This window comes from Xiphophorus hellerii, chromosome 6 (assembly GCF_003331165.1).
Source record: "Xiphophorus hellerii strain 12219 chromosome 6, Xiphophorus_hellerii-4.1, whole genome shotgun sequence".
NCBI lineage: Eukaryota > Metazoa > Chordata > Actinopteri > Cyprinodontiformes > Poeciliidae > Xiphophorus > Xiphophorus hellerii.
In genome coordinates, this window is record NC_045677.1 from 14,403,820 (window position 1) to 14,427,896 (window position 24,077).

At 37.9% G+C, this 24,077-nt stretch overlaps 2 protein-coding genes across 5 annotated transcripts; one reads left to right on the forward strand and one right to left on the reverse strand.

Moving 5' to 3' along the window:
• The first annotated feature begins 79 nt into the window (after positions 1–79).
• Positions 80–5,884, forward strand: LOC116721284 (glyoxal reductase). 2 transcript variants are annotated; one of them, XR_004339566.1, is made up of 8 exons: positions 80–319; positions 1,634–1,882; positions 2,090–2,191; positions 2,777–2,868; positions 3,061–3,243; positions 3,331–3,390; positions 4,024–4,178; positions 5,695–5,884. XR_004339566.1 is itself a non-coding variant. In XM_032564915.1 (7 exons), the coding sequence occupies exons 1-7, from the start codon at positions 244–246 to the stop codon at positions 4,117–4,119; spliced, it is 858 nt and encodes a 285-aa protein (XP_032420806.1). In that variant the 5' UTR covers positions 80–243; the 3' UTR covers positions 4,120–4,684. The 2 variants fall into 2 exon arrangements, 1 of the variants encoding a protein (XP_032420806.1); XM_032564915.1 differs by lacking the exon at positions 5,695–5,884 and having other exon boundaries at positions 4,024–4,684.
• Positions 4,960–21,972, reverse strand: rc3h1b (ring finger and CCCH-type domains 1b). 3 transcript variants are annotated; one of them, XM_032564895.1, is made up of 20 exons: positions 21,840–21,972; positions 19,624–20,045; positions 16,293–16,413; positions 15,214–15,453; positions 14,899–15,074; positions 14,532–14,732; positions 14,281–14,413; positions 13,445–13,563; positions 13,037–13,149; positions 12,717–12,953; positions 12,380–12,585; positions 11,526–11,932; positions 11,273–11,431; positions 10,987–11,139; positions 10,576–10,798; positions 10,190–10,277; positions 9,954–10,050; positions 9,542–9,760; positions 8,576–8,682; positions 4,960–8,239 (listed from the first exon to the last, which is right to left on the reverse strand). In XM_032564895.1, the coding sequence occupies exons 2-20, from the start codon at positions 19,852–19,854 to the stop codon at positions 8,083–8,085; spliced, it is 3,387 nt and encodes a 1,128-aa protein (XP_032420786.1). In that variant the 5' UTR covers positions 19,855–20,045; positions 21,840–21,972; the 3' UTR covers positions 4,960–8,082. The 3 variants fall into 3 exon arrangements, with proteins under 3 accessions (XP_032420786.1, XP_032420788.1, XP_032420787.1); XM_032564897.1 differs by lacking the exon at positions 21,840–21,972 and having other exon boundaries at positions 9,542–9,733; positions 19,624–19,854; XM_032564896.1 differs by lacking the exon at positions 21,840–21,972 and having other exon boundaries at positions 8,083–8,239; positions 8,576–8,679; positions 19,624–19,854.
• Between the last annotated feature and the right edge of the window lie 2,105 nt (positions 21,973–24,077).

The following is a 24,077-nucleotide window of genomic DNA, read 5'->3' on the forward strand; positions in this document are numbered from 1 at the left end:
AAGTGGGTTGAGCCACACATCAGAGCTCAAAGGTGATTGGAGGAAATATGTGGGAGGTTTTTTTATGTAAGTATTTTTGTCTTGGTTTGTTGGATAATACAGAAAAAAGACTCAGCAGACCCAACTCTCAGCTGCACACAGAGCGTATTCAGACGCGCACGTGTATTTTTGACATAAGAAACGTAAATATTAACTTAGATTTTTTTCGGATCCAGGATTGTTTAACGAAAATAACAGAGAAGCATGCAGTTCTTTCCAGCCCTGAGGTGTCCCACAGTCCAACTCTTCAATGGTCTGGAAATCCCAGTACTTGGATTAGGTCTGTATTACGTTTAAAATGTGACACTTAAAGTTGGAAGAGTCAAAAGAAAAATGTTTAGAATATGTTCTCATATTAAATTGTATTTGGGTTTTTTGCGTTATATGTTCATGTTGTCTAATTTGCTTTGAAAGGCACAGCTGCAGGTTCTCTATCCTGTCACTTTCTCTTTATTATGTATGTGCAGTGTTATACTGCAGTTGTCCACTGGAGGCACAGAGAGCGAGTTCTTTTCTGTAGGCAGCACTGTTCTGAAGAAGAAGAAGAAATGGAACCTGTGAATTAAGTGAATACAGCTCTCTAACGAAAGGATGTATGGTCAATTGTGAATATGAGTACTGTAGAAGAAAACGCAACAAAAATGAACATTATTTCCGAGATAAGTTTATTTGTAATGTTCTAAATATTTATAGCGTTTTTTGCAAAGCCAATAAATACATTGGTCCAAAACAATTCCTCGGATCGATACTCATCCAGAATTGTGATTTTTGCTCTGTGTTTCTAACAACGTTTTTGCTGAAACACATCAGGGTGTTGGAACAAGTTCACTGCTAATGTCTGAATTGTATTTTGAGGGAACCTTGTATTAGGTTTTTGTCAAGGTTATAGAATTCATAGCCCATCTACAAGTAATTAGTTCACAACTTAATTAATTTGGTGATTATTTTTAAGTGCCACAATTAAAGGAATAGAATGTATATTATAACATGCACAGTATTGTGTATACTAAGTGTAGCTTTTTGTTGGGGTCTTTTTGGTATTGGTCAGATGATTTTTTTTCTTTTGGCTTTCTTATGCTTTTCTCTAGAATTTGCCTCATTCATTCAGCTTGACAGTCATAGAACAATACTTTTGCACCTAGACTGTAATTCCCTAAAATTAATTGTCCTTAAACTAGTACTATAGTATGCCTTAGCCATTCCATTCCAAGGATTTGTGGAAAAATGTATCACATTTTGGCTCTCACGAAATGGTCAAAGTGCTTCACCCTTAACAAAGTTGTATTGTAAAGTTGCCAGGACATGAAGCTTTCAAATATGATGTGCTTTTCCACCTGACTTGTGGCAGACCAATGGGAGAAGTCCTTGGCCCCCTCGTTTTTGATGCTGTTGTGCATCATCAGTCAAGAAAACGTTTTTAAAGATTTACATTAAAAGCCTGTAAGTCAAAGACAGTAAATTCTCAATAGTATTTCTTTATTTTAAAAACATCTGAGAGATCAAATCTTCATTGAATGCCACAATGTTCTGCATCTGTTCTTCTGGTGCATGTTTGGTCTCCTCATCAGAGATGTTTTTGTTCTTTGACTGTCAGGTACATCTCATCGAGGCGGATACTCACATGATGCCATCCTGTACGCTCTCACTGAATGTGGTATTCGCCACCTTGACACAGCAAAGCGGTATGGCTGTGAGAAGAAGCTGGGCAAAGCTATCAAAGAGAGTGGGCTGCAACGAAGTGAACTATGGCTCACTAATAAACTCTGGCCTGGGGACTATGGATACAAAGCTGCAAAAGAAGCCTGTCTGGACTCCTGCACAGCAATGGGGGTTGAATATTTTGGTATGAGCCGGGTACAATTGATATAGCTTTGTAAAACAAATGTAATAGTCAATGTGTTGTCACAAAGCCTCTCTAAATACCAGCCTTCAGTAATAAAAGTTTGCTTTCTTTACTGTCTTCATCTTTTACCTTTGAATAGATTCTGATATCTTCTTGTTTGTTTTTTGTTTGCTTGTGTAATGGTTAGGTTTTCTCTTGTTTTTTTAGATCTGTACCTGATGCATTGGCCGGAGCCATTTAAACCTGGTGGTTCTAACAGAGAGATCAGAGCTGACACATGGAAAGCTCTGGAGGACCTTTACAAAGAAGGTAGAAGGACTTGATGTAAATATTAAACTGATTTCACGGGGCGCAGCATGTTGCAAAAACTTTCCTCGTGCTGTTCATCTTTGCACCTTCCTGAGATTTTCTATCATTTCGGGCTCATTTTAAACACAATTTGGAACATTTTCCGACCCAGACTAGGACCGTGTGCTGCTTCAGTGATTTTTAGGTCACATAACAGGAACTGTTTAAGGTGTTCTATAATGAGTAACTATCCCAAAGGAAGAGTTGTCAGTCGACTGATTCTCAAGCCTATGTATCAATCTGGATAAGTAGCCAAACCCAACCTAGTTTTACACAACAAATGTAATGCATTTACCTAATGATCTCCAGAGATTTCAACCCCACTTCTTACTCAGGTAGCTCCATCTGAATGTCCGTCAGCTTCTTTTAACTTGTTTGCACAATTGTTTTTCAATTTTAATTATGACTTTAATTACTTTACAGATGTTTCCCAAAGCACAGACCTCTTGTGCTTTCTTCTGTCTTCTGGAATTGTATCTGTAGAGCCAGAACACAAACCTAGATATAGGGCAATGTGACAGCTTTAATCTGACCTTATCATTGCAGGGATTTGTCGTGCTATTGGGGTGAGTAATTTTGTGGTCCACCACCTGGAGCACTTGAAGGAAGACTGTAGTGTTGTGCCACATGTTAACCAGGTAATTTTCCCATTCGTTCGGTTCATTTAAGTGTTTTTATTCTTCAATTAGAGGATTAGATTAGATTAGATTAGATTACATTCAGGATTGGTGAACTTTAAGATTGTTGTGCGATTCCCTGCAATATTTTTTTTAATGGTCTTTTCACAGATGCTTCAAAACATTGTCCTGCTTATTTAATAACTTTGCTAGGTGGAGTATCATCCTTTCCAACAGCCCAAACACCTGATGGAGTATTGTCGGAACAATGGGATAGTGTTTGAAGGCTTCAGTCCCCTGGCCAAGGGTCAAGCCCTCAGCGATCCTGTCGTGCAACAAATAGCAAAAAAGCACGGACGAACGACTGCTCAGATCTGCCTTCGCTGGAGTATTCAGGTAGTCGCATTGTCTCATTGCTGCTGTAGTTTTTGTGTCTCTGCTTGTTGTTAACCAAAGTTATATTTTCTCAAAATTATTCCCCAGAATGGAGTTGTCACTATTCCAAAGTCCACCAAAAAGAACAGGATACAGGAAAACTGCCAAGTGAGTTATGAGCCTGTTGTCTTTTGAGCCTTATTAACATCCATACACTGAGGAAAGATCTTGGTCTGGTGAACTAAGGATGATATTTCTGTCAATTATAGAGTTTTACCTTCTAAATGATTGGCTCTTTATCAGGCTCTAAAGTGATTTAATCAAAATGGCACAAAACAGATTTCACTTACAATAAATCACACTAAAGATTTTCTGTTTTAGGCCAGTTAGGATGTCATAATTTCAGTTTTCCAAGTTGAGAATAATGAGTAAAGTTAATATTTTAGTTTCCTTCAATTTCAAAAGTGTACATAAAACTTAAGTACTTGTTAGAACCACCTTTTAAACTGTAAATCTTAGGTCAAAAATAGAATCTTTCTGCAAACATCCCTGAAAGATTTGATCAAACTGTAGCCCATTCCTCCTGACAGAACTATTTTTAGGTATTGCCTTAAAATACATCCAGAAGCATGCCTCCATTTATTAAAAATGTTGCAGGTTAAAATCAGAACCTTACAAAGCTCTTTAAAAGACATAGTAATCTTTGGCCTAATATTTAAAATTTAAGTAATGAAAAAAAATGATAAAACTTCTTTTTCTAGCATTTATTTTGCATTTCACTTTCTGCCATCTTTTACACAGGTGTTTGGGTTCCAACTTGATGAGGAAGACATGGTTGCTTTAGGAAATCTACATGATGGACGGCACATAAGTTGGGATCCTACAAATGTGGATTAAAATTTACCAGGAAAAACAAAAGGAAGAAAAATTCCTGGTAATAACTTTGTGAGTGACAGGTGGGGAAACAGTCATTTTTTTATGTGACTTCTTAAAGGGGGCCACTGATGTGGATTTCCTTAAAGTCTTAACTTCACATGACAAACTGCATGGGAATTCAATGTGGCTAGCATACCTTTTGTAGTTTTACCTCCTTTAAAGTTTAATATTTAAAACGTGACAATTTTACTTTTTTTTGGTATTATTTGAAGTCCATTATCTTCAATAATTGTTGAAGTACTTCCATCATTCAATTTTTAGAAAAAACAAAATCTTCAAATTGTGTACATTTAGTATTGGGAATAAATGTAATGTTTTCAACCATATCAATTAATTTAATAAATAATACTCTAATATATTTGGTTTTCAAAGTCTAGAAATCAAGACTATAAAATTTACCAGAAGTAAAATACACTTATGTGCTTTAATATTTGGCATATGATCCTTTTGTAAATACCTACATCGTAATTGATGGGAATCAAAAGTGTAAGACATTTAAATAAAAATAAAAGTATGTTAAGTGTGACAGTACTGTTTCATATTTTGCAGAAGTTTAGGAAATTTATGCGAGTTGTTGAACAATGTAGAACACGGTTTATGCTGTAAAAGGGTCAAATTGAATCATCGGCCTTGAATACACAACCCATACTGGATCTGAACGGAAACGTCTGGAACAACAACTATTGGGGGGAAAAAAATATTCTGGACTGTGTGGAACATTGCTGAAGTTACATTGCTGTAACTTCAGTAACTCCTACATTTCTCTTTAACTCTTAAGGACACAAAATGACGAGAAAAGCCTTAGTTAGCAATATCATTTAATCTTTCCCCCTCAGAATCACTGTTGCACATAAGTTACATTTTGTTGTTTTTTTTTCAATTTCACAGGTTCTTTTTTCCTTTCTTCAAACTTCCAGTTTGAGCTCCCTCTCGTATCAAACAAACACAAAAAAAAGAAAGCAGATTGTATTATACAAAAATGCAAACCAATTTTCACACAGTGAATTCTCTTACAAAGTCATAAAATGGCGTATTAATGGCTACATCCACATTGGAGGAAGATAATTCTAGACATTCCTTAATGGAGTATAATATACATATAAAAACCTTTTTTTTTCTTGCTGAAATCAAACCTGTACCTTAATTTAAGAGATATTTTACAAGGGAGTAATAATATAAAAATCCATTTGTGAATTTCCTCAGAAAGTCTGAGAATAAAATGTGAGCCTCAAACAGCAGTAACAGAGGTCAGTGGTCAAGGGTGTGGGTGGTTGTTTTATCATCAAAAGGGTGTAGGCAGCAGTTTCACTCAAAACAAAACACACAAGATTGAAATAAACATCTTTGCCATTTACTATAAAGTAAACTTCCCTCATACAATCACTGCACAAACGCTCTGCTAAGTGAACAGGTGTTTTAGGCTCATTCAGACCTGTGGTGACCCATCAAGCAGAACAAGCTTTTTGGTAGTTTTGGCTTACTCAAACTTAGAGCTCATTGGTACGACTCTAAATTGTGATGTGTTCATTTTTTCAGATCTAATGCTCCTTGAACAAATAATGTAAAAAGAGCATTACAGAGGAAATGAAAGCTAATCTGTCAGAAGAAACATCCTGGTTATTGTCACTGGAGCGGTAGTGGGGCGAGGGGGAGAGAAGACCCAAACCTGTTCTAAAATCTCAACACTACGACCAGGTACAGCACAATTAAAGGGGAGTAACCAAAAAAAAAAAAAAAGAAAGAAAAAAGAAATTAAAAAAATACAAAGAAAAATGAGGGTACGTTTCCTACAATACAATCTATCACACACGAAAAAACATCTCCATATAAATTTTTCCAAAGTTACAGATTTTTGTCTTCTTCGGAAGCATATTCTATAAAGAACAACTTTGTTTGAACACAAAAGATTTAAGTGAACACACATCAATGCACACAGAGGTCCTTCGTCTGGGAAAGGATAAAGTCTGTGTTGGCAACCAGTGGACAGAAAAACAAATAAAAAAACAAACAAAAAAGAACAACATTTAGCTGATTCTAAGTAGAGATCATTTAATATAAATGCTGAGCAAGTAGAGTAAGAGGTGGCACATTAATAGTGCTTTAGTATATTAATGTATGTATACATACTCATATGTATAAGTGAGCTGTGTACCTAAACAATAAATGTAGCAAGGAGCAGCCTGAGGCTTTTAAGTGTGGATGGAGAGAAAACAAAATAGCAACCCTTGTGCTGACAAATTGAAAGAGGCGCCCTACAATACCTGATGTTTATGCCTTGAACTGACTCATCAGTAATCAGGGATTTGTCCGACAGTTTATAAGCAAAATGAGGGCTCAATACAACAACTTGACTCAGAGCAACTCTTTATGTTTTTAACCGTTCGAGCACATGAACTCATGCTAATTGTTTACAGAAGGCAGAGAGCTCCGTGTTGAGAATCAGTGGTAAACAGTTCATCTGTTAAAGAAAGAGCTATCGCAGTAGTAATGGTGGTGATGAAGACAGCACGGGATGGTAGAACCAATATGAAATTGACTTTTTGGTCAGTTGTCGTAAATGCACTTCAGGACAGTTTGGAAGAAGAAGCAGATTTGCCTCTTCAGTAACTAACACTGCTGTTCTTCAAGCTGTAAACAGGTTTTGCAAATCCATTGTTGAGCCTCAACAACAGGAAGATTTCCCAGGATTAGCAGAAAATGCAAATATTCTAAAAAAAGGAGGACACATTTTCAGCAATGCTTCATTGCTAAAGTTTTCAGGAGATAAGCTGCACCGCCCAAAATTGTAACAATGTAAAGCAAACAATCAAAATTAAGCAAAAAAAAAAAAAACAAAACACAAGGGAAGGCAACTTCATAGAAGTTATGAGAACAAGTGACAAGATAATCCCAATGGGGAGGCCTCCTTGTGGCCAGAAGAGAAGCTCTGGTGAGGGAAATGCTTTTGATTTTTTTTTTATTAGTCTTAATACAAGAAAATTTTCATATTTTATTATGAGCCAGGCCTAGCTGTGCTCAGAAACGCAGGCGAAAGGTGCTGAACGTAAACCACGTCAAGGTCACACCGCAACCAACAGAAGCACCGAATATTTCCCTTATCGAAAAAGAAATCTCATTATCAACACAACTGCAATCTCTAAAACAGAATGCTTTCATTAAATAGATACTGCTTTCAAGTATGAAATAGAAATTATGCTGTTCATAAAATAAAATAATAAAAATGATACTTTCCGAAGAAATGCATTTCTAAAAAAGCACCTGACGTGTCCATTTTGGCTGAATAACTGGTGAAATTTCTGCGTTTTCCCTCCACAGACATCTGCATCTCGCCAACCTCTCGTTACAATTTTGGGGGTGAGCGCCGAGCCACACGTTGGCTCTTTCCTATATTAAAGTCACATTAAAAAGCAAAACTTTGAGATAAGCTCCTTGAAATGTATGTGATGTGAAAGTGCTTTCTAACTTGTGCACCTCTCCGTGTAACCGTTCAAACTACAAGTACGGCCCTACAGGCAGTACTCGCCCCACCCCTGTTTTGTTGGGGTGGCGGGGAATTCAGTTTAATTCTGCTTTTATGGCATTTTACCAATTTTAATAAATATACACATGTTGTCATCATCACCACCATTTATTTTTCCTGATGTATCAATTTTGAGCCTTGTTAATCAAATACCAGTACAAAAAAAAAAAAAAAAAAAGAAATAACACACAAGAAATATTATATGCTCTGGTTTCCAGGCAAGGAAAGTCATAAAAAAGCTCATTCACAGAACAAAAAGAAAGAAAATCATCACGGCAGATACTGCTCATCTTCTAAATAGAATGGGTGTATGTGTGCCTGTGCATGCTTTTCAAATGAGCATCTTGTATGTGTTTGTGTGTGTGTGTGTATGTAGGTGTGTGCGTGTACATAAGTGTGTGTTCCTATGAGCAGGAGTGGACAACACCATTCTTCTGCATCTCTGAACCAGCAACAACTGGATCAGAACACATGCTCAATGCAGCCGTCTTATTGGTCAGTGACAGCATGGACCCGCCCACTGCATTTTCTTGCAGACTGCTGGAGCCGTTGGACACTTCGCTGAATGAGAAGTGGAGAAAGAGAGCTGTATGAGCACATGTAAGAGCAAAAGACAGAAAAGATGCAAGGAAAACAAATGACATATTAAAAGACACCAATTTCTGACGGGGGTTTTAAGCTCCATATGCATGTCAAGATGTCTTTATTTCCTTGCTGACATAACTTCACAAAAAAATGATTCCTATACATAGCAGCAGAGGCAAACAATTTAATCAATTACCTCCAAAACCAGACAGGTTGAACAGAAACTGCAGCGACTTAATAGAAGAGTGTAGAATTTGGCCATCTGATAAAAAATGTATGCCTCCTACAAAGTTGAGCTGAGGTTATACTCACCCGAGAGCCAGAGAGAGTTCTTCCAGCTGGTTCTCGTGCTCTGGTTGTCCATTCTCTGCAGACTGCATTTTGTACTGTTGGACATCATGAGCTACTTGGTTTTCCTGCTATGGACATAAACAAAATAAATACGAAAACAAAAAATTCCCATCAGTAGAGGTGTCAAATAATGTAAGATTTGTCAAGCATCTGTACGTAAGTATTTATTTTTCTGTCAATTTCTTACTTTTACTCCTTATATCTTAAAACAAATATTTGTGCTTTCCACTCCTTGCATTACTCTCATGGTGGGGGGACAAAAATGATGTGAAGCCATTTTAAAATCTCCACCTCATGGACAGAAAGCTTGTCAAAGTGGTAGTTAACGCAACAGTCAGATGCCAAAAACAGAAGAAAAACACATTTGTGTGTGAGAAAAACATGAATGAAATAACATTGCAAAAAAAAGGAAAAGCAAATTCTGAGGCTTTCCCCATCAATGGTCTTATTTAAATGATAAGACCGGTGATATATCGGCTCATACATTTCCATGTTGTCTGCTCAACGAACGAACGATTTGTGGCAAATGCACCGTTTTATCAACCACGAGCTTCTGGCGTTCAAGAACTTGCCTTCAAATCTTCTAAAACACAAACAGGTAAGCTTGTATGTTTGGTGTTATTTAATAGTAGTTATCTGTGTCGTAAGGCATTTTGTATAACGAAAACTTTTTTAGTTTTTTAGACTTAATTGAAAGTCATTTTGTATTATTGAAGGTAAAATTACTTTTTTTTCTTTTTGTACTTAAGTACAAAATTTGTACTTTTGTACCTTTACTTAAGTAAAGGAGTTCAATATGTCATTTTACCAGTTTTTTCATACAACTATTAGTACTTCTACTTCAGAAGAGAATGTGAATACTTTGAACACATCTGCCTGTCAACTACACTAGAAACCAGTCATACACAGATACAGAAAGTTTCCTACCAAAGCCATCTCTCGGGTCCTCTTGCCAATTTCTCTCTCCACCTGGTGGAGCTCCAAGCTTAACTGCTCATTGGAGACAGCTGACACACCGGCACCCCCTACTGGCCACTTGGGCTGCGGTTGCTGTGGAACCACTGCCGCTGGGCCCTGGCTGGGTTGCACAGGCTGGACAACCAATGCGCTGGCCTCCCTCTGCAGGAGCAAAGAGTTACTGGCGGCCTGCAGCATTGAGAAAGTAAAAAGAGTGTGGAAGCAGAAAAATGTGGGCAAAAAAAAATCTGTCATAAGATATATAAATCTAAACATTTTCATGTCTTGATTTCATCAGAACTGAAAAGCTTTTCATTCTTCTTTTTTTTCACTTTTAAAGCACTACATTACTCTAGCTTAGCTTCAGATCCATCCTACATACCTCTATGTTGTGCATCTGAGTCTGTTGAGTGATCTGCTGATTGACCTGCTGCAGCTCAATCTTTAACTGTTCTCTATCTGGGGTTGTCATGGGAAGGCTGTGAAAATACAATGAACTGGTTTAACAATATTTCAAAGTCTCAAGTTTACTTTAAGGCACTCATAAGACTTACTAAATCACATCAAAATAACTGAAAAATCAACCGAGGTGTGGAGGGGGGGGAAACAAGGGCTCACCGCTCAAAGTGTCCCTGAGAGGAGGAGGCAGTCTGGTGGGAGGGGTATGAAGCTCCAGCCCATCCTCCATGACTTCCATATGAGTAATCTTCAGCAGGAAGAGGAGACAGTAAAAAACAAATACTACATGAGAACAACGTCCTCTCCCCAAGCAAATACCACATGGACAACCCAAGATGAAAATAAACATCTGACGTTAATACTGGACCCGTTTTATTTGCGATCGCTGATATACCGGCTCATAAATTAATTCAGAGATTAATTGAATTAATGTACCCAACAGACAAAAGATGAAATCCATACAATAAAAATAACAATTAATCAGTTAAGAAAAACAATTTGAGTGACTTTTAGGGCTTAGTTGGAAATCCAAATTTAAATCTTACCAGGCATGGTCATGTGTTTAGAGTTGGGGTTCTGGAGAGCGGAAGCCATAGCTTGCACTGGGCCAGTGGTCTGATAGCCAGTCTTTGAAGTGCGGGAGATGGCGCCAAAGCGTGATACAGTGGGCTGGGGGCCAAAAGGTATAATAGGGTCATCATCTTTCACTTCTGTTCCCCTGCGAGGGGCCTCCAATGATGGCTCCCTCTGCCCTTTATCGTCCACATTCTGACAGAAACAAAGAGACAGAAAAAGAGATCATGATATCATTACATAGAGCAAAACAAAGTCCATCAACATTAGAGCTTGAAATAAGGGTTCCTTAGTATAAACTGAATTAATGTGTCAAAAAGAAAACTTGTTCCACATTTTCCACTCCAAGCAGAAATAACTAGGAGTCACTCATCTGAACTTACCATCATCTCCATGGTACCAGGAGCCATAACGTTCTTGGGTTTGGCATCCTTTGTGTTAATATAAGAGCCAATGGTTTCGCAGGACCAGGGTGAGTACTGCCCTGTGTAGTCGGACTCTCTGCATTTCATCGTTTTGGAGCTCTCGTCGCCATACTGCACACAAGAAAACAAAGTCATTAAAAACATATTCTATACTGAGCTCTCGAGCATTTTGACTCAATAAACACGAGTGCTTTTTGGAATTAAACAGCGTAATGTGAAAGTAGAAAATTTATACTGTGCTAACCTCAGGGGGATAGTCGCTGGGGAAGGGATGTGAAAGAGTGGGGGAGGCGGCAAATGGTGGAGGAGAGATGACCTTCCTTTCTGCCAGCTGAGATAACAGTTCCTGCCGTCGTCGGTGGAGATAGTCTAGGCTGGGCTGTGAACCGCTGTATTGTGACCCCTTATGAACCAACACAAACAAAAATACCACTGTTCAACTCCAGATGGTCTAAACCACTTGTATTCAAAACAAGAAATGTTCACAGCTGACATACCCTGACGTAAGTCCTCATAGGCGGAGGCTGGGAACCCGGAGGATAGTAGCCGTCTGGGGCATATCTGTCCCGGGAACTCGCTTCTTGGTGGTAGAGGGAGTTGGCCTGCCCTGCTGAGGGGGGCGGAACATCGAGGGGAGCCGGACTCATTTTGACAAGGGGATCTCTCTGAGACGGATAAGGCTGAGGGGGCGGAGGAGGGGCGCCGTAGGCACCGTGGTGACCTCTGTCATAGTGAGATGGGTGGGAGTAGGGAAAAGGTGGGCCAGAGTGCTGGGAGGGGTAGGGGCGGTCCGGAGCGCTGTAGCCGCTGTAAGGGTCATGGTAAGGGGGTCCTGACTCACTCGGCGGAGGGGCGTTACGGATGTATTCCCGGACATACTGTGTTGGCTGTTGGTAGGGATAACCTGGGGAAACATACAAAAAAAGTCAATAACTTATTTTAAGACCACAAAATACAGATTTTTCTCATACTGGTTTAGGTAAAACACACCAGGCTTTCTTAATAATTTCTTCTATAGTTTACAGAGTAGAAGTTGTCAAGGTGCTTTAAAGATAAAATTCATGTGATATTCTTGAATAAGTCAAATACTTCTACAATATTAGGTAAAATATACAAAAGGAGCTAACTGTATTGTTTTATTCCCATTTTAGTTTGTTTAAAATGTAGAATCATTCTATACTACTGTGTAGCTTTTCTGGTCCATGCAGTAAATGAGAACTTGACACTCAACAAAGGCTCAGTTGTTTCTCTTTCTGTTACTGTTGCTTTAAATTGACAGATTTTCTTGGGAAGAAAAACAAAAACCACACATTTTTCTTTGATAAGATTATTTGAACTCCTTTATTCCTACCTGCTGGGTACTGTGGTGGCTCATACTGAGAGGCAGGTGGGGGACGAATGTCATATACATCACGGGGTTGTGGTTGAGAATAAACTGGAGAACCCCTGGCAACCCCAGGGATATGCTTGACCCCTGTGAGGTGATCTGCTGTTATCCTGGGGTGAGCCATTCCATGAGGTGGCAGTGGTATACCGCTTTTGGGCATGGGGTCCAGGCTAAAGAAATTGAACATTTCAGCTTTACACAGTGCACCATGTTCTTCTTTGATTACAACATACCCAACAAATCTGTACATAAGTAGAAATCAGTGTAACTAAATGGTGCCGGTCAGTTTTTAGGCACTTACACATCTGGTGGCGATCCAGGAACACTTGGACTTCCTCCATCCAGCTTGGCAGGTTTAGACAGCAACTCATATGGGACTGTGTCGGTGCCGCGGGCGACTAATTGGGGCAAGTTTGGCGCGCCGCTGCCATTGGTGACTGGTGAATGCTTTCGGGTCACTGTTACATCAGGAGCAAGGCCATCGTCTGGAAACACCACTCCTGAGCGACCTGCCATGCGCTTATTCATCTTACGATACCTGGTGAACAATAAAAGGCTTTACAAAAGACCAAACAAAATGCTGTAGATATAGCGGATAAAGGTTTAACACTTTACACTCACTTCTCTAGTTCTTCCTGAGAGTGGGCAAAGGTACAGCTGGCGCCACGAGGACAGCCGCCTTTCTGCTTCATGTCACGACACATGTATGTTTTATATTTGCTGTGCTGAGGAGGCTGAAGAGAACAAGACAACATAACCTTTGTGTTCATGGAACAACAAGTAAATACTTGTTGTCTGAAGACCTTTTGACATATTAAAAAGGCAAAACTTTCAATGTACAAGAAAAGACATTCGCTTTTTTGGTCAAGTCTATTTAAAGTCTATTTGGAGTAAGGCTAACAGACAATAAAATTAGGATAGACCAAAAGGATATTATATTTACTGAACAGCACAGATTTAATGCAGATCAGAATTCTTTTTTATTTTTAGGTTTACTTGAGACTTTAAAATAATTTTTTTTAAACTGACCTGTTGAGGATCAGCTCCTTTTTTGCTGTGGTTTTGAATGAAATCAACCAGGCCATGGACCACTGTTTTCACCGCTACCAACCCCTTCTCAAGCTGCTCCCATGTTGGTGGAGGAGCATCTAAAAAATTGGACAAAGAAAAAAAAAGAGAAAGAAAATTAGAAAATTCATAAAGTCAATATTTAGATTTAGACAAACTACACATTATTTGCACAAGTTCTCAAAGAACTTAGCTGATGACCATAGCTGACCAATTTTCAACTTGATGGGCCCTGGCCAAAGATCAGTCACTAATTGCTCAAATAGCTACACTCTTTGAGCACTTTCAGTTTTGTGTCTATGAGACGTTTAACATGTGCAAAGAGTTGCAAGAAGCTATTTAAAATGAAACTGAAAAAGCTGGGGAAAAAAAGCAAGATAGGTTTAGCATGCAACAGCATGGAGCAGCTAATGGAGTATTGCACAGTTACTCTGTTTTACTCTTCTGAGATTAAACTTACGTTTGTCATCAAACCCTCTACAGTTTTAGTAATGTTAACAATGCCAATCACAAGTATGGGATGCGAAATACAATAAAAAAAACCCATAACCAACTTCTCTCTGTTTCATAATAAAAAGACTAAAACATGGTCTTACGTCAAATCCCTTCCCAATTCAATTAACAGAAAAAAAACAAATTTTAAATGCTGTTTTTATATTTCATGTTACAGTCTTTGGAACAAAATCAGAGCGTTTGAAACACAAAAAAACCATGAGAGAATTCTGATTGATGCATCTTTATTCATCCAACTTGCAAGTTTCTAAAAGCAAGACAGTTGGCGTTTGCGTGCTTCTTACCGGGACTGGGATCGATGTTTGCCAGCAGCTCTAAGTGGGGTCGTAGTCTGTTGAGATTGGCTGGGTCCCCAGTCCTTTGCAGTGCAATTGTCAGCTCCTGCACACTTTGAGCAAAAGATGCCGGGGTCTGCAGCTGCAACGAATGAAAAGACACAGAAAATAATGGCTTGCAGAAATCTCTTAATAACTGGAGTACTGTGACTACTCAGGTCAAAACTATGAATAAAGAAAATAACTGCTTTGTCACATACCTTATCTATGATAGACTGCATATGTGACTTGTGTGACTGATCTCCATACAACAAAGAAGACCACTGGTCAGGTGCGATGCGCAACCCTCCTTCCATGGCGATCTGAACAATCTGAGAGTCATGCTCCCGCCGCAGAGCCTCGTACGTACGAAACTCCTCTTTCAGCTGCATGAGAGATGAATCTTCATCCCGTTTGGTAACCTTAAGTCACAGAAGAGGGAGAATATTTTAACGTCCTGCATTCAATACAATATTTTCTAAATAAATCACAGATTATTAAAGTCTTATTTCTGCATAGACCATGTTACAGATATTTTGAGTCAACTAATCCCATTAAGCAGCACAAAAGTAACTTTTGTTGACGTACCTTGAAGCAGGAAGCTCTATAAAGCAGCTGTACCACATGGCCTATGCTGGTTTTAGAGGCCTGAGGGAAGCGTGGTTCAAGCCTTTGGACTACAAAAAGAACCAACACTTTTCTGGACAAAGCAGAACCATCTTCCAAAGCGAGGAGAACCAATTTGAGGGCTTCCTCCTGCATTGCTGGTGTCGGAGAAGAGACAACGGTGATTATTTTTGAGCAACAGTGGATTGTCAAAAACTTCTGAAATTTTAATTAAACACAAGCAGAATAATTTACTGTCTGTGTGGCGGCATCACTTGACATATAACAGACACTTACCTGGGCCAAGAAACTGACAGCCCCGTGCACGAACAGCGGCCCACAGATTAGAGGACAGCTGCTGGGGATTCTGGTGCTGCAAGATGAGTTCGGTGACCGTTCGCTCGCCAAGAGAGCGCGCCGCTCTCATGGCTCTGACCCGTCCCTCCTCCTCCACCAGCTGGCAGTGGACCAGAGTTACCAATTTCCTCTGCATGGGTCGACTCAGCATGCTTTGGGCTGTGCTGCTCAGACCCACACCTGGAAAAATATTTCATCGTACATTTCTTACAACCTATTCGCCACTGCAACCTCCTAATCTCCTCATTTTAATCATGGTACACAGTGATTTTCTCCGAATATGATATGCTATGTAGTACTCTTAACAGGCTAGATAAAAACACTTATCTGTCAAGTGATATTAACCTCAAAACCTGTTAAAGGGAGGTTCCCTCATTATGGCATCTTTCACAATTTCTCCTCAGCAATAATCTCACTGGTTATTTCTGGGATTCAGAACTGCTGTTTTACAAAATACTGATGAATAATTTTGTTTCATTCATATACTTCATAATAATAATAAGTTCTAATGCAAAAAGTCAATTTTACTTTCGTTACAGAGGGTTTTTTCTGTTCCAAGTGTGTCCAATCGTTCAATGTGCAATTATTTCTCAATCTCATGTTAAACATTAACTTGGCCGAGTTTCTAAATGGTTTTAAATAATAAACAGTACAACGAGGCTTGCATAAAAACAACCATTACATATTTTTTAACCTGCTTAAGATATTATTTGTATAAATTATCTCTACACATTAAATACTGCGATATTCCCATATATCTATAATTAGAAGGCAAATGAGACAGAAAGTTTCAAATATTATACAGAAACACAAAACTTGACTTTTTTAGGCTCTTTGTATAATCTCCCATTAAACAGAAAAGCTAACATATTGAACAAATTGTTATTTTCAGTATGAAACAGAAACATTTCAAAATTTAGATTTCTGTGTTTTACACCTGTGGAAACACAAAAGAGTTTATAATTTTGACCAAGAAATAAGTTATGCTGAATGTAGGCATCAAACAATAAGTTGGGCACCTCGGGTGTTGCTGAGGGGTTTGAGGTAGAGGGCCAGCTCCTCCACACACTGTCTAGCCACCTCATAGTTCTGAGTGTCCTCTGGACTTGTAATCAAGGCAACCGGCTGAGCCTTGGGAACCTGGAAGGGAAAATAAAGGAGCAAAATTACTGTACATCTTCCAGAAACATCCTGAACCTATTTGGTCACTATGTAGAGTGTTATATGTGTTTTGCACAGAAAATGTACTTACAGAGGACAAAACTATTATTTATTGAAACATTTTAAAACAAAGAAAAAACAAACCTAATTGTATGTATGTACAAGAGAAGGTTTGTATCCTTATAGTAATAGTAGAATATACTTCAGAAGCATCTAACTTATTACACCAATCCTGATTGATCTTATCATTTTGCTGTGCCGATAACTAAACCATGCTCCAACATCTATTTAACTTAACATACAAATATTAATGCAAGTCCAAATATGGCCAAAACGGTTACTCCAATGATTCTGATCTACGACTGAGATCATGATGGTTTATTAAAAAATGTGATAGTAAAATTTGTAAATCTCACATTAATTGCATAAATCTGTTGAGTGTAATCCTTACTGAAGTACAACATGAAAGCTGCCTTTGTTATCATCTGAAATTATGTTTCTGAAGTCAGGTGTCCATTAATTATATACATTTTTTCATCTATTATTTTGAAGACTAATGGTAAAATGTGCTTCTTTAACACACTGCCTCTAATAAACCACTGTCGAGTTTGGGAAGAATGCAATTAATTAATAATATAATGCAATCCTCTCTCCCTTAAGCCCAGCAGGCTGACGAACTACTTACTGAAGGTCATTACATTTGTCTGTTACCACGGTCACAAAACACTTTCTGACCAAGCCTTGTTCCCACATCGGTGTGACATGCGAAATGAACAAGGCAGCAAGGTGGTAAGAGATTGAACCACCACTGCTGCTGCTGCTCTGCCCAACAGGTAGTGTCAGAGTGGAGATGATGAGCAGATGTGAAGTGAGCAGAATCAGAAGTAGAGCTCCTCTGCGACTACACTGTTGTCACTCCTCTGATTCCTCAATACTGAGTTAACAGCCTGAGCAAACACCAACAAGGCACTAAACCAATTTTGTTTGCTGTGTTTGAACAACCAAAGAGGAAAAACGCAAGCTCCACAAAGACATTCTTCTTTTCTTGATAGATAACTATATGGAGCAAACTGTGGTGTGTTTTTGTAGATTTTGGAACATATTTAAATGTTTGTTTTAGCTGGTACAGATCTTATAATTTAAAGATAAAAGACTAGAAGTTCATATATTATAATTAACATGGCCATAAGGTAAAGAGATGGTGAAGAATGAGATTATTGTTTTGTGCAGATTGTAAGAAGAAAGCCTCATTCAAAAAAAAAACACCCGTTAGACAGAAAAGTCAGACTGAAACAACAATTATCCGTCATCAGACAGACAGATCTTCAATGTTGAGTCATATGAACTACAATAACAGACTGTGTACTACAATTACACATTCATCTAAATTCTAAAAAAAAAATAACCCAATTTATCCACAAAATATTTTCATTGACATTCGTTTTTCACAAAGCAGGACACAGCTCACCACTCAGAGTAATGTATTTAAACAAAACTCATTTGAGAAAATACTGCTTCGTCTACCAGTGCATCTGTTGATATTGGTCAAGATGGTTGTTTTTAAGTGAAAGAAGAAGAAAATAGTAAAAGCTTTAACTGCCCCGTTAAAACATTCCTTTTACGTTGCTACACAACATCAAAAGACCACAAGGAACCAGAGAGCTGGAGAAACATCCTAACCATTAAAAAGTCCAGTTTAAGGTTTTCTCAAGTCATGTAACACAAAAACTAAGGTTTGTTGAACTTGCTTCACAGAATACATTTCAGGAACATGTTTTAGCTTTACCTTAAGCAACTGCAGTTCAACTATGAATCCTAGCTTCAATTAATCCATGTAATAATGCTCATACTTGGATAAATACTATTGTGTTTTTATGCCTAGCACTGATACTGCGGGGGAGGAGGTAGACTTAATCCATCTGTCTTCTGTGATAATTGTTTAAACATGAGAGAACTGTCACTGTTTCGGTTTCTATTTTCTTACAGTTTTAACAACTAATTTAACACAGACAGTTAAACTTGATCTGTTTTTAAAAATGAGTGGCTATAATATCTCATGGGGTAATGTCTAATTAAAATGAAAGCAAGCCAAAAATGGAAACAAACATTAAAAAACTAGACAAGAGACAATCTTGTGTAATTTCTGGCACTAAAGTTGATTTACAGAGGCTGTAATTTGTTTTTGCTTTGTGTTCTGGTGGGAGGGAACAGATTGTTTTAATCAGTCCATTGTATGCATATCATTTTTAAAAGACAAAACAGTCACTGAGGTTAACATTTTATTATCTCTTCAGTCCCAATAATGAAAAGCATATGATAGACAAGAAATTTGCCTTAATAGCTCAATAGGTGACCAAATTCACCATATGAAATTATATTTTTAAACAATGTGTTGTACACAAATATTGCATTTTATGTAGTCTGACACAATATAGAAAGGGAACCTGATCATCTATTTTCCTGATTATACACGAACTAAGCAAATTTCAACAAAATTGGTTTCCTGATGTTATAGTCACACCAACTTATGGCTATATTGTCCTAACAGGTTACCATCATTCATTTTGAATCTATTTTTGCAATACTAAAACAAGACTATAGATTGCTTAAGCTTGGGAAAGTACACACACTGGATCCTATTATTAAAATATAATTTATACAAGTTTTATATGGACTTCTGTCAAAACATATTTATTAACTGAGAAGGAGAATAAAATGTACAAGGAACTTCTCTACATATGTAACTAGGGATATTATTTAGTCAGTCTGGTATCATATGACATAGCATTAGCACACACCATCACCTAGACTGCATCTGACAAAACATTAGTTTTACGGTTGATGCACAGAGAGTTTCCATTACAGCACTACCGACGCCATCAGCTGTGCCTCAAGGAAGAAAAAAAACGCTGTGCCTCACCCTGCTAATTAAACATTGCCTCACAGAAATACAGCTTTACACATTGTCCCAGCACTTAGTAAACCAATAAAATACAGTTCACAGCTTAATGAGGTTGGTGTAACACATTAAAGGAATCCCCATGCTGTGAGCGTTGTGTAAAAGAGTATCTTAAGCTGTTCTGCAAACCCAATATTACCTTTAGGTCCAGAGGATTTTTGCACAAACAATATGAACTGCTGTACTTGTTTGGTAATGAATGACAATTCCAACACAGGCTCATGTCTTACCTGGCCTCCCACCAGCTGCAACAGGGCTGTGTTCACAGGTAACTGCTCGATGTCTGTGCTGATGGCCGTCTGGTCAAAGGGACAGGCCTTGCGGTGCAACTTGTTCAGGCACATCTTGCACACAGTATGTCCACAGCCCAAGCTGATGGGCCGGCGAACAGTCTCTTCAAAGGTCTGTGTGCAGATTGGGCACAGCAGAAACTCTGTCCATTGTGGCGCTTGCACAGGCATGGTTATATGTTGATGGGATGGGTGTATATATAAATGTAAGTAAGAATTAACACAAAGAAAAAAAATATAATAATTATATATATAGATATATGGAAGATTCCACTGGAATCAAGATTTGTTTTTTTCCGAACTAAATCGTTCTTAAATGTCCTCACACATTGTGGATGGTGGATCACATCTCGTGATGAATACTGTAGAAGAGAAAAAAGAAAAGAAAAAAGGAAATTGTTAAGATCTTTGGTAAATTAAACAATTTAGCAAACATGTCAAAACGTTGTGACAACTCAATCAATCAACTCAACTCTTTCCAAGCCTACAAATAAAAATATTGCCATGTTATGCATTTCACTGCAGGCTACTGTTTTTAATTCCCATTCATCACATAACCAAGGCTTATTGCTGCAGTTTTAGTTTGACAAAACTAAATAGTCTAAGAGCTAATGTTTTCAAGTACCTTTACTCCAAAAAGAAACTGACGTATAATGAGCACACAATATACAGTTTGTATCAAAAACTGAACACGTAAATAAACTTCACAATTTATTTGTTTTTACATTGAAAAAACATGCAAGCTGAATGCCTTTATTCCAAGGCAGAATATCCTTTGTTGCCGTTTATAATGGTGAAAATGTCATTGTATATCAGTTATCATTAGCTTTTGGTTGGTGGAATAAGAATTCTATTACTAATCAAATTTACAGATGTTTATTCTAACCACTAAAATGGCTAAACATCCAAAGACTTTTTGTTGAATACTTTGTAGGATTTTTTTTAGATTGTGGGTCACAATCTCGGTTTTACATTTAAATTAAAGGGCATAAATTATTCTTGAAATTAAGCTTGTAGTTTGTTTTTGTTCCCTCAAGTTTAAACCAGCAGATTATTTTGGTATACATTTCAAATATTTTATTGTTCGTGCAGATGAAATCGTTTGTTTTCACAGACAACACTTTTGAGCAATTGCTAACATCTCTGATCATATGTATCTGAAAACTACAATCTAAACAAGTAGGTCCACGATTTTACTATCGTATACGATAGTAAAATTTAATTTTCTCTGGCGTACACAGCTCACCCATTACAAACCAAATATTAAATATAAGAAGGTATGCTTAAAATGCACAACCGAAGTGAACGAGAAAAACAACAGCTGTGGGGCCTGCAAACAGGAGCCTGTAACTACTATGACTATGGACAAAGGATACCGAGCTAGCCGTCACCGAAGTCCCTAAAGCAAGATGCCAAATCTCGCCATTAGAAAGTCGTAACACTACGACTTCAATGTTGAGAGTTTGTGTAATTTAGTCGATGAGTATGACACATAAGGTTTTTGTGTTTTGTTGTAAATGATTCTGTGTCTGTGACAAACTAAGCGATTCGTTGGCTAACTACTAGCGAAGTAGGCTATGGGAGGCTAGTTGGCTAGCTTAGCTAAAAAGTAAACGGCGTTAGTTCAAAAGCAATCGATTTACCTGTTTTAGGCATTGGTTTATTTGGCTATAACATAGTTATTATCCTCAGTGTCACTGTAGATTTCAAATTCATATTCTGTCGAGAACTCTAGTTGCTATATATACCTTTGGTCAAGAAAACGATAGGTAGCAGATGAGTGGTAGACTATCGTTTGACTTGCTGTGATATTATGTAACGCTAGCATCTGGCCCTAGCAAACAAACATTTAATGTAAATGTATTTGTTTACATAATGGGCACCTGTTTCAATACAATATAAAATAATATTGGAAGTTCGCGTTATTGTAATGCGTCAATCCAGTCTTAGAGATGTTTAACTGAACGCTTCTTGTAAAAAGAAACACCAAGGGGTAACAGGCTAACGAACAAATGTTAGCAACTCCTCCCTTTAGCTAAATATCTTTATGTCTGCTACTAACCATCGCTATGCGTCATTACTTGACTAAACTAACACAATAGCCATTAATGTTAGTTTCACGTGATAATAAAATGATATTTATTGTTACTACTCACTTATTCCAAATGACTTGGAAGTATTTCATCTTTCTTTACAAAACTGTTGCGATATTTTCCTGCCATGTCGACTGTGCAGCTTCGCTGCTGCCGATGTTTCGGGGAGGTGCACTGTCAACAGTCCTGCTAGCCGGTTAGAGCTAGCTGGGCCCGGACGTGTTTACGTGCGTGTGCTTGTGCGCGCGCAACCATATCTAAATAGCGCCCTCTATTGACATTTTACGGCATGCACAACACAAAACTGAGACATGGTGGTTGGTTTTAAATTGGTTTTGTGGCATGCGACCAGCACATATTTATTTCCAGGCTTGCCAAGGAGGCTGATGTTACAGAATAGTATTTATTAGTGTACGTAGTAAAACGTTGTTAAATGAAATAAATATTTTATTACAGAACATATTCTAGAATGTGAGATGTTAAGGAGAAATAGGCTATAATTGAAATGTAAAAATAAAAAAGATGAAATGTGGACAAACAAACGAAGGTAAGTGAAGTGCAGAGGATTATACAGGAAGAGACAATATCACTTTTGTTGCTTTTGTTTCGATTTGTTGGATTTTCACGTGGGATAGATAACCTATATGCAATCATTTGACACTAGTCCCAGCTAACAGTCAGCCCTAAACAACCCAGTCATTTTTATTTATTTTTATTTTTTTGTAAATTTCAAGCCACTTCAGAAAATTAAACTTTGTGAGTCACATTTTACAATAGTGAAATACAAAGATCTGGTCATATTTTGAGGTGGGCTGCATGTTGCACAGTTACTGTTGCCTTTCAACAAGAAGGTCGAAGTTTCAAATCTCAGCCTTGGGGTCTATTTGTATGGAATATGTGTATCGTGTGTGGAGTCTCTCTGGGCACTCTGGATTCCTCCCACTGTTAGGGTAATTAGTGTTTCTAAACTGCCCTGAGGTATGATTGTGAGAATGCATGGTTGTCTGTGCATTGGCCCTCTGTATTTCCCTCTGACAATCTGCTCAGGGCGTATCCCGTCTGTCGCCTAGTGAAAGCTGAAGACAGGCACCAGCAACAATTATTGTTAATGACAAAAGATCTGAGAAAATAAGCTCAATTGCATAAGAACAACAAAGATGTGTTCATCTGTAAAAGAATAAAGATGTTTTGCCATGCCATGTTGAATAGAGTTGTTAAAGTGAAGAAAGGTGACACTCAGGTAGCACTAATCTGGTTTTACACTGAAAAGGAATGCTACAAGTGTGATGTTTTCTTTGAGAGTTTTTTTTTTTTTGAGGTAGTCAAAATGATTTGCACTATATGCCCTATCAATGTTTGAGAAATGTTGGTGTGGTGCAGGAGATGTGCATTAGCTTAAGGTGTTGATGTTTTTCATCTTATAAATAAAAACTTTTTAGTTAATGTTACCAATACAATGTAGTTCATAATTGATAGGTAGAGGAACACTACTTTTCAACATTCAAATAAAAATCTAAAAGCATGATTGATATTCAGTAGCCACAAGTCAACATTTTGTAAAGTCTTATTTACATCTGCACATTTTTAGGGGTATGTATGTTTCCACATCTAAAGGTAAATAGAGAATGTCTGTAGCAAACTATAGGATTTAGATCTAGACATCCTAGCATGTGAATGTGCATTGATCCAAATTAGGGGTTTTCAAAGCACTGAAGAGCTAAAACAAAAAACATCCCATGGCATGACACTGGCACTGCCATTCTTTATAAATAGGGGGTGATACTATTGGGATGAGACACCTTGCTAGTTTTCTGAAGCATTGCATTTTGTGTGAAAGTCAAGAAATTACATTTTGATCTTATCTGCAGAGCAACATCTTCCACATGACTGTTGTATCCAATACATAGATTTTGGCAAACAGCAAACATGAGATCTAATGTCTTTTTCAGTAAAGTTTTCTTTTTGCACTCTTCTATAAAGGTCATCTCTGTGGAGTGCATGGCTACAAGTTGTCCTGTCAACAGGTTCTCCTACCTGAGCTGTAGATCCCTGCTGCTCCTCCAGAGTTACAATAGACCTTTTGTCTGCTTCTGCAGACAATGCAATCCTTTAAATAAACCACCATTTCTTGGTGGTTGGCAGTTATTCCACACTCTTTCCATTTCCTGATGATGCATTAAACAGTATGAGATTCCACAACCACGAGGCTTTCAACTTCTTTACAACTTTATATTTGATGTTGACCACAGTTCTCTTTGTTCATTGTTCACAAACAAACCTCTGAGATCTTCACATGTTTAT

Excerpts from the sequence above, each read along its gene's own strand:
- LOC116721284 (XM_032564915.1), top strand. The coding sequence starts at position 244 with ATGCAGTTCTTTCCAGCCCTGAGGTGTCCCACAGTCCAACTCTTCAAT. Across the intron at positions 320-1,633 it reads AATCCCAGTACTTGGATTAG|GTACATCTCATCGAGGCGGA; the intron begins GTCTGTATTACG and ends TTTGACTGTCAG. Across the intron at positions 3,391-4,023 it reads GGATACAGGAAAACTGCCAA|GTGTTTGGGTTCCAACTTGA; the intron begins GTGAGTTATGAG and ends TCTTTTACACAG.
- rc3h1b (XM_032564895.1), bottom strand. The coding sequence starts at position 19,854 with ATGCCTGTGCAAGCGCCACAATGGACAGAGTTTCTGCTGTGCCCAATC. Across the intron at positions 13,564-14,280 it reads AAACATCGATCCCAGTCCCG|ATGCTCCTCCACCAACATGG; the intron begins GTAAGAAGCACG and ends CCAATTTTTTAG. Across the intron at positions 10,799-10,986 it reads CTGGTACCATGGAGATGATG|AATGTGGACGATAAAGGGCA; the intron begins GTAAGTTCAGAT and ends TGTTTCTGTCAG.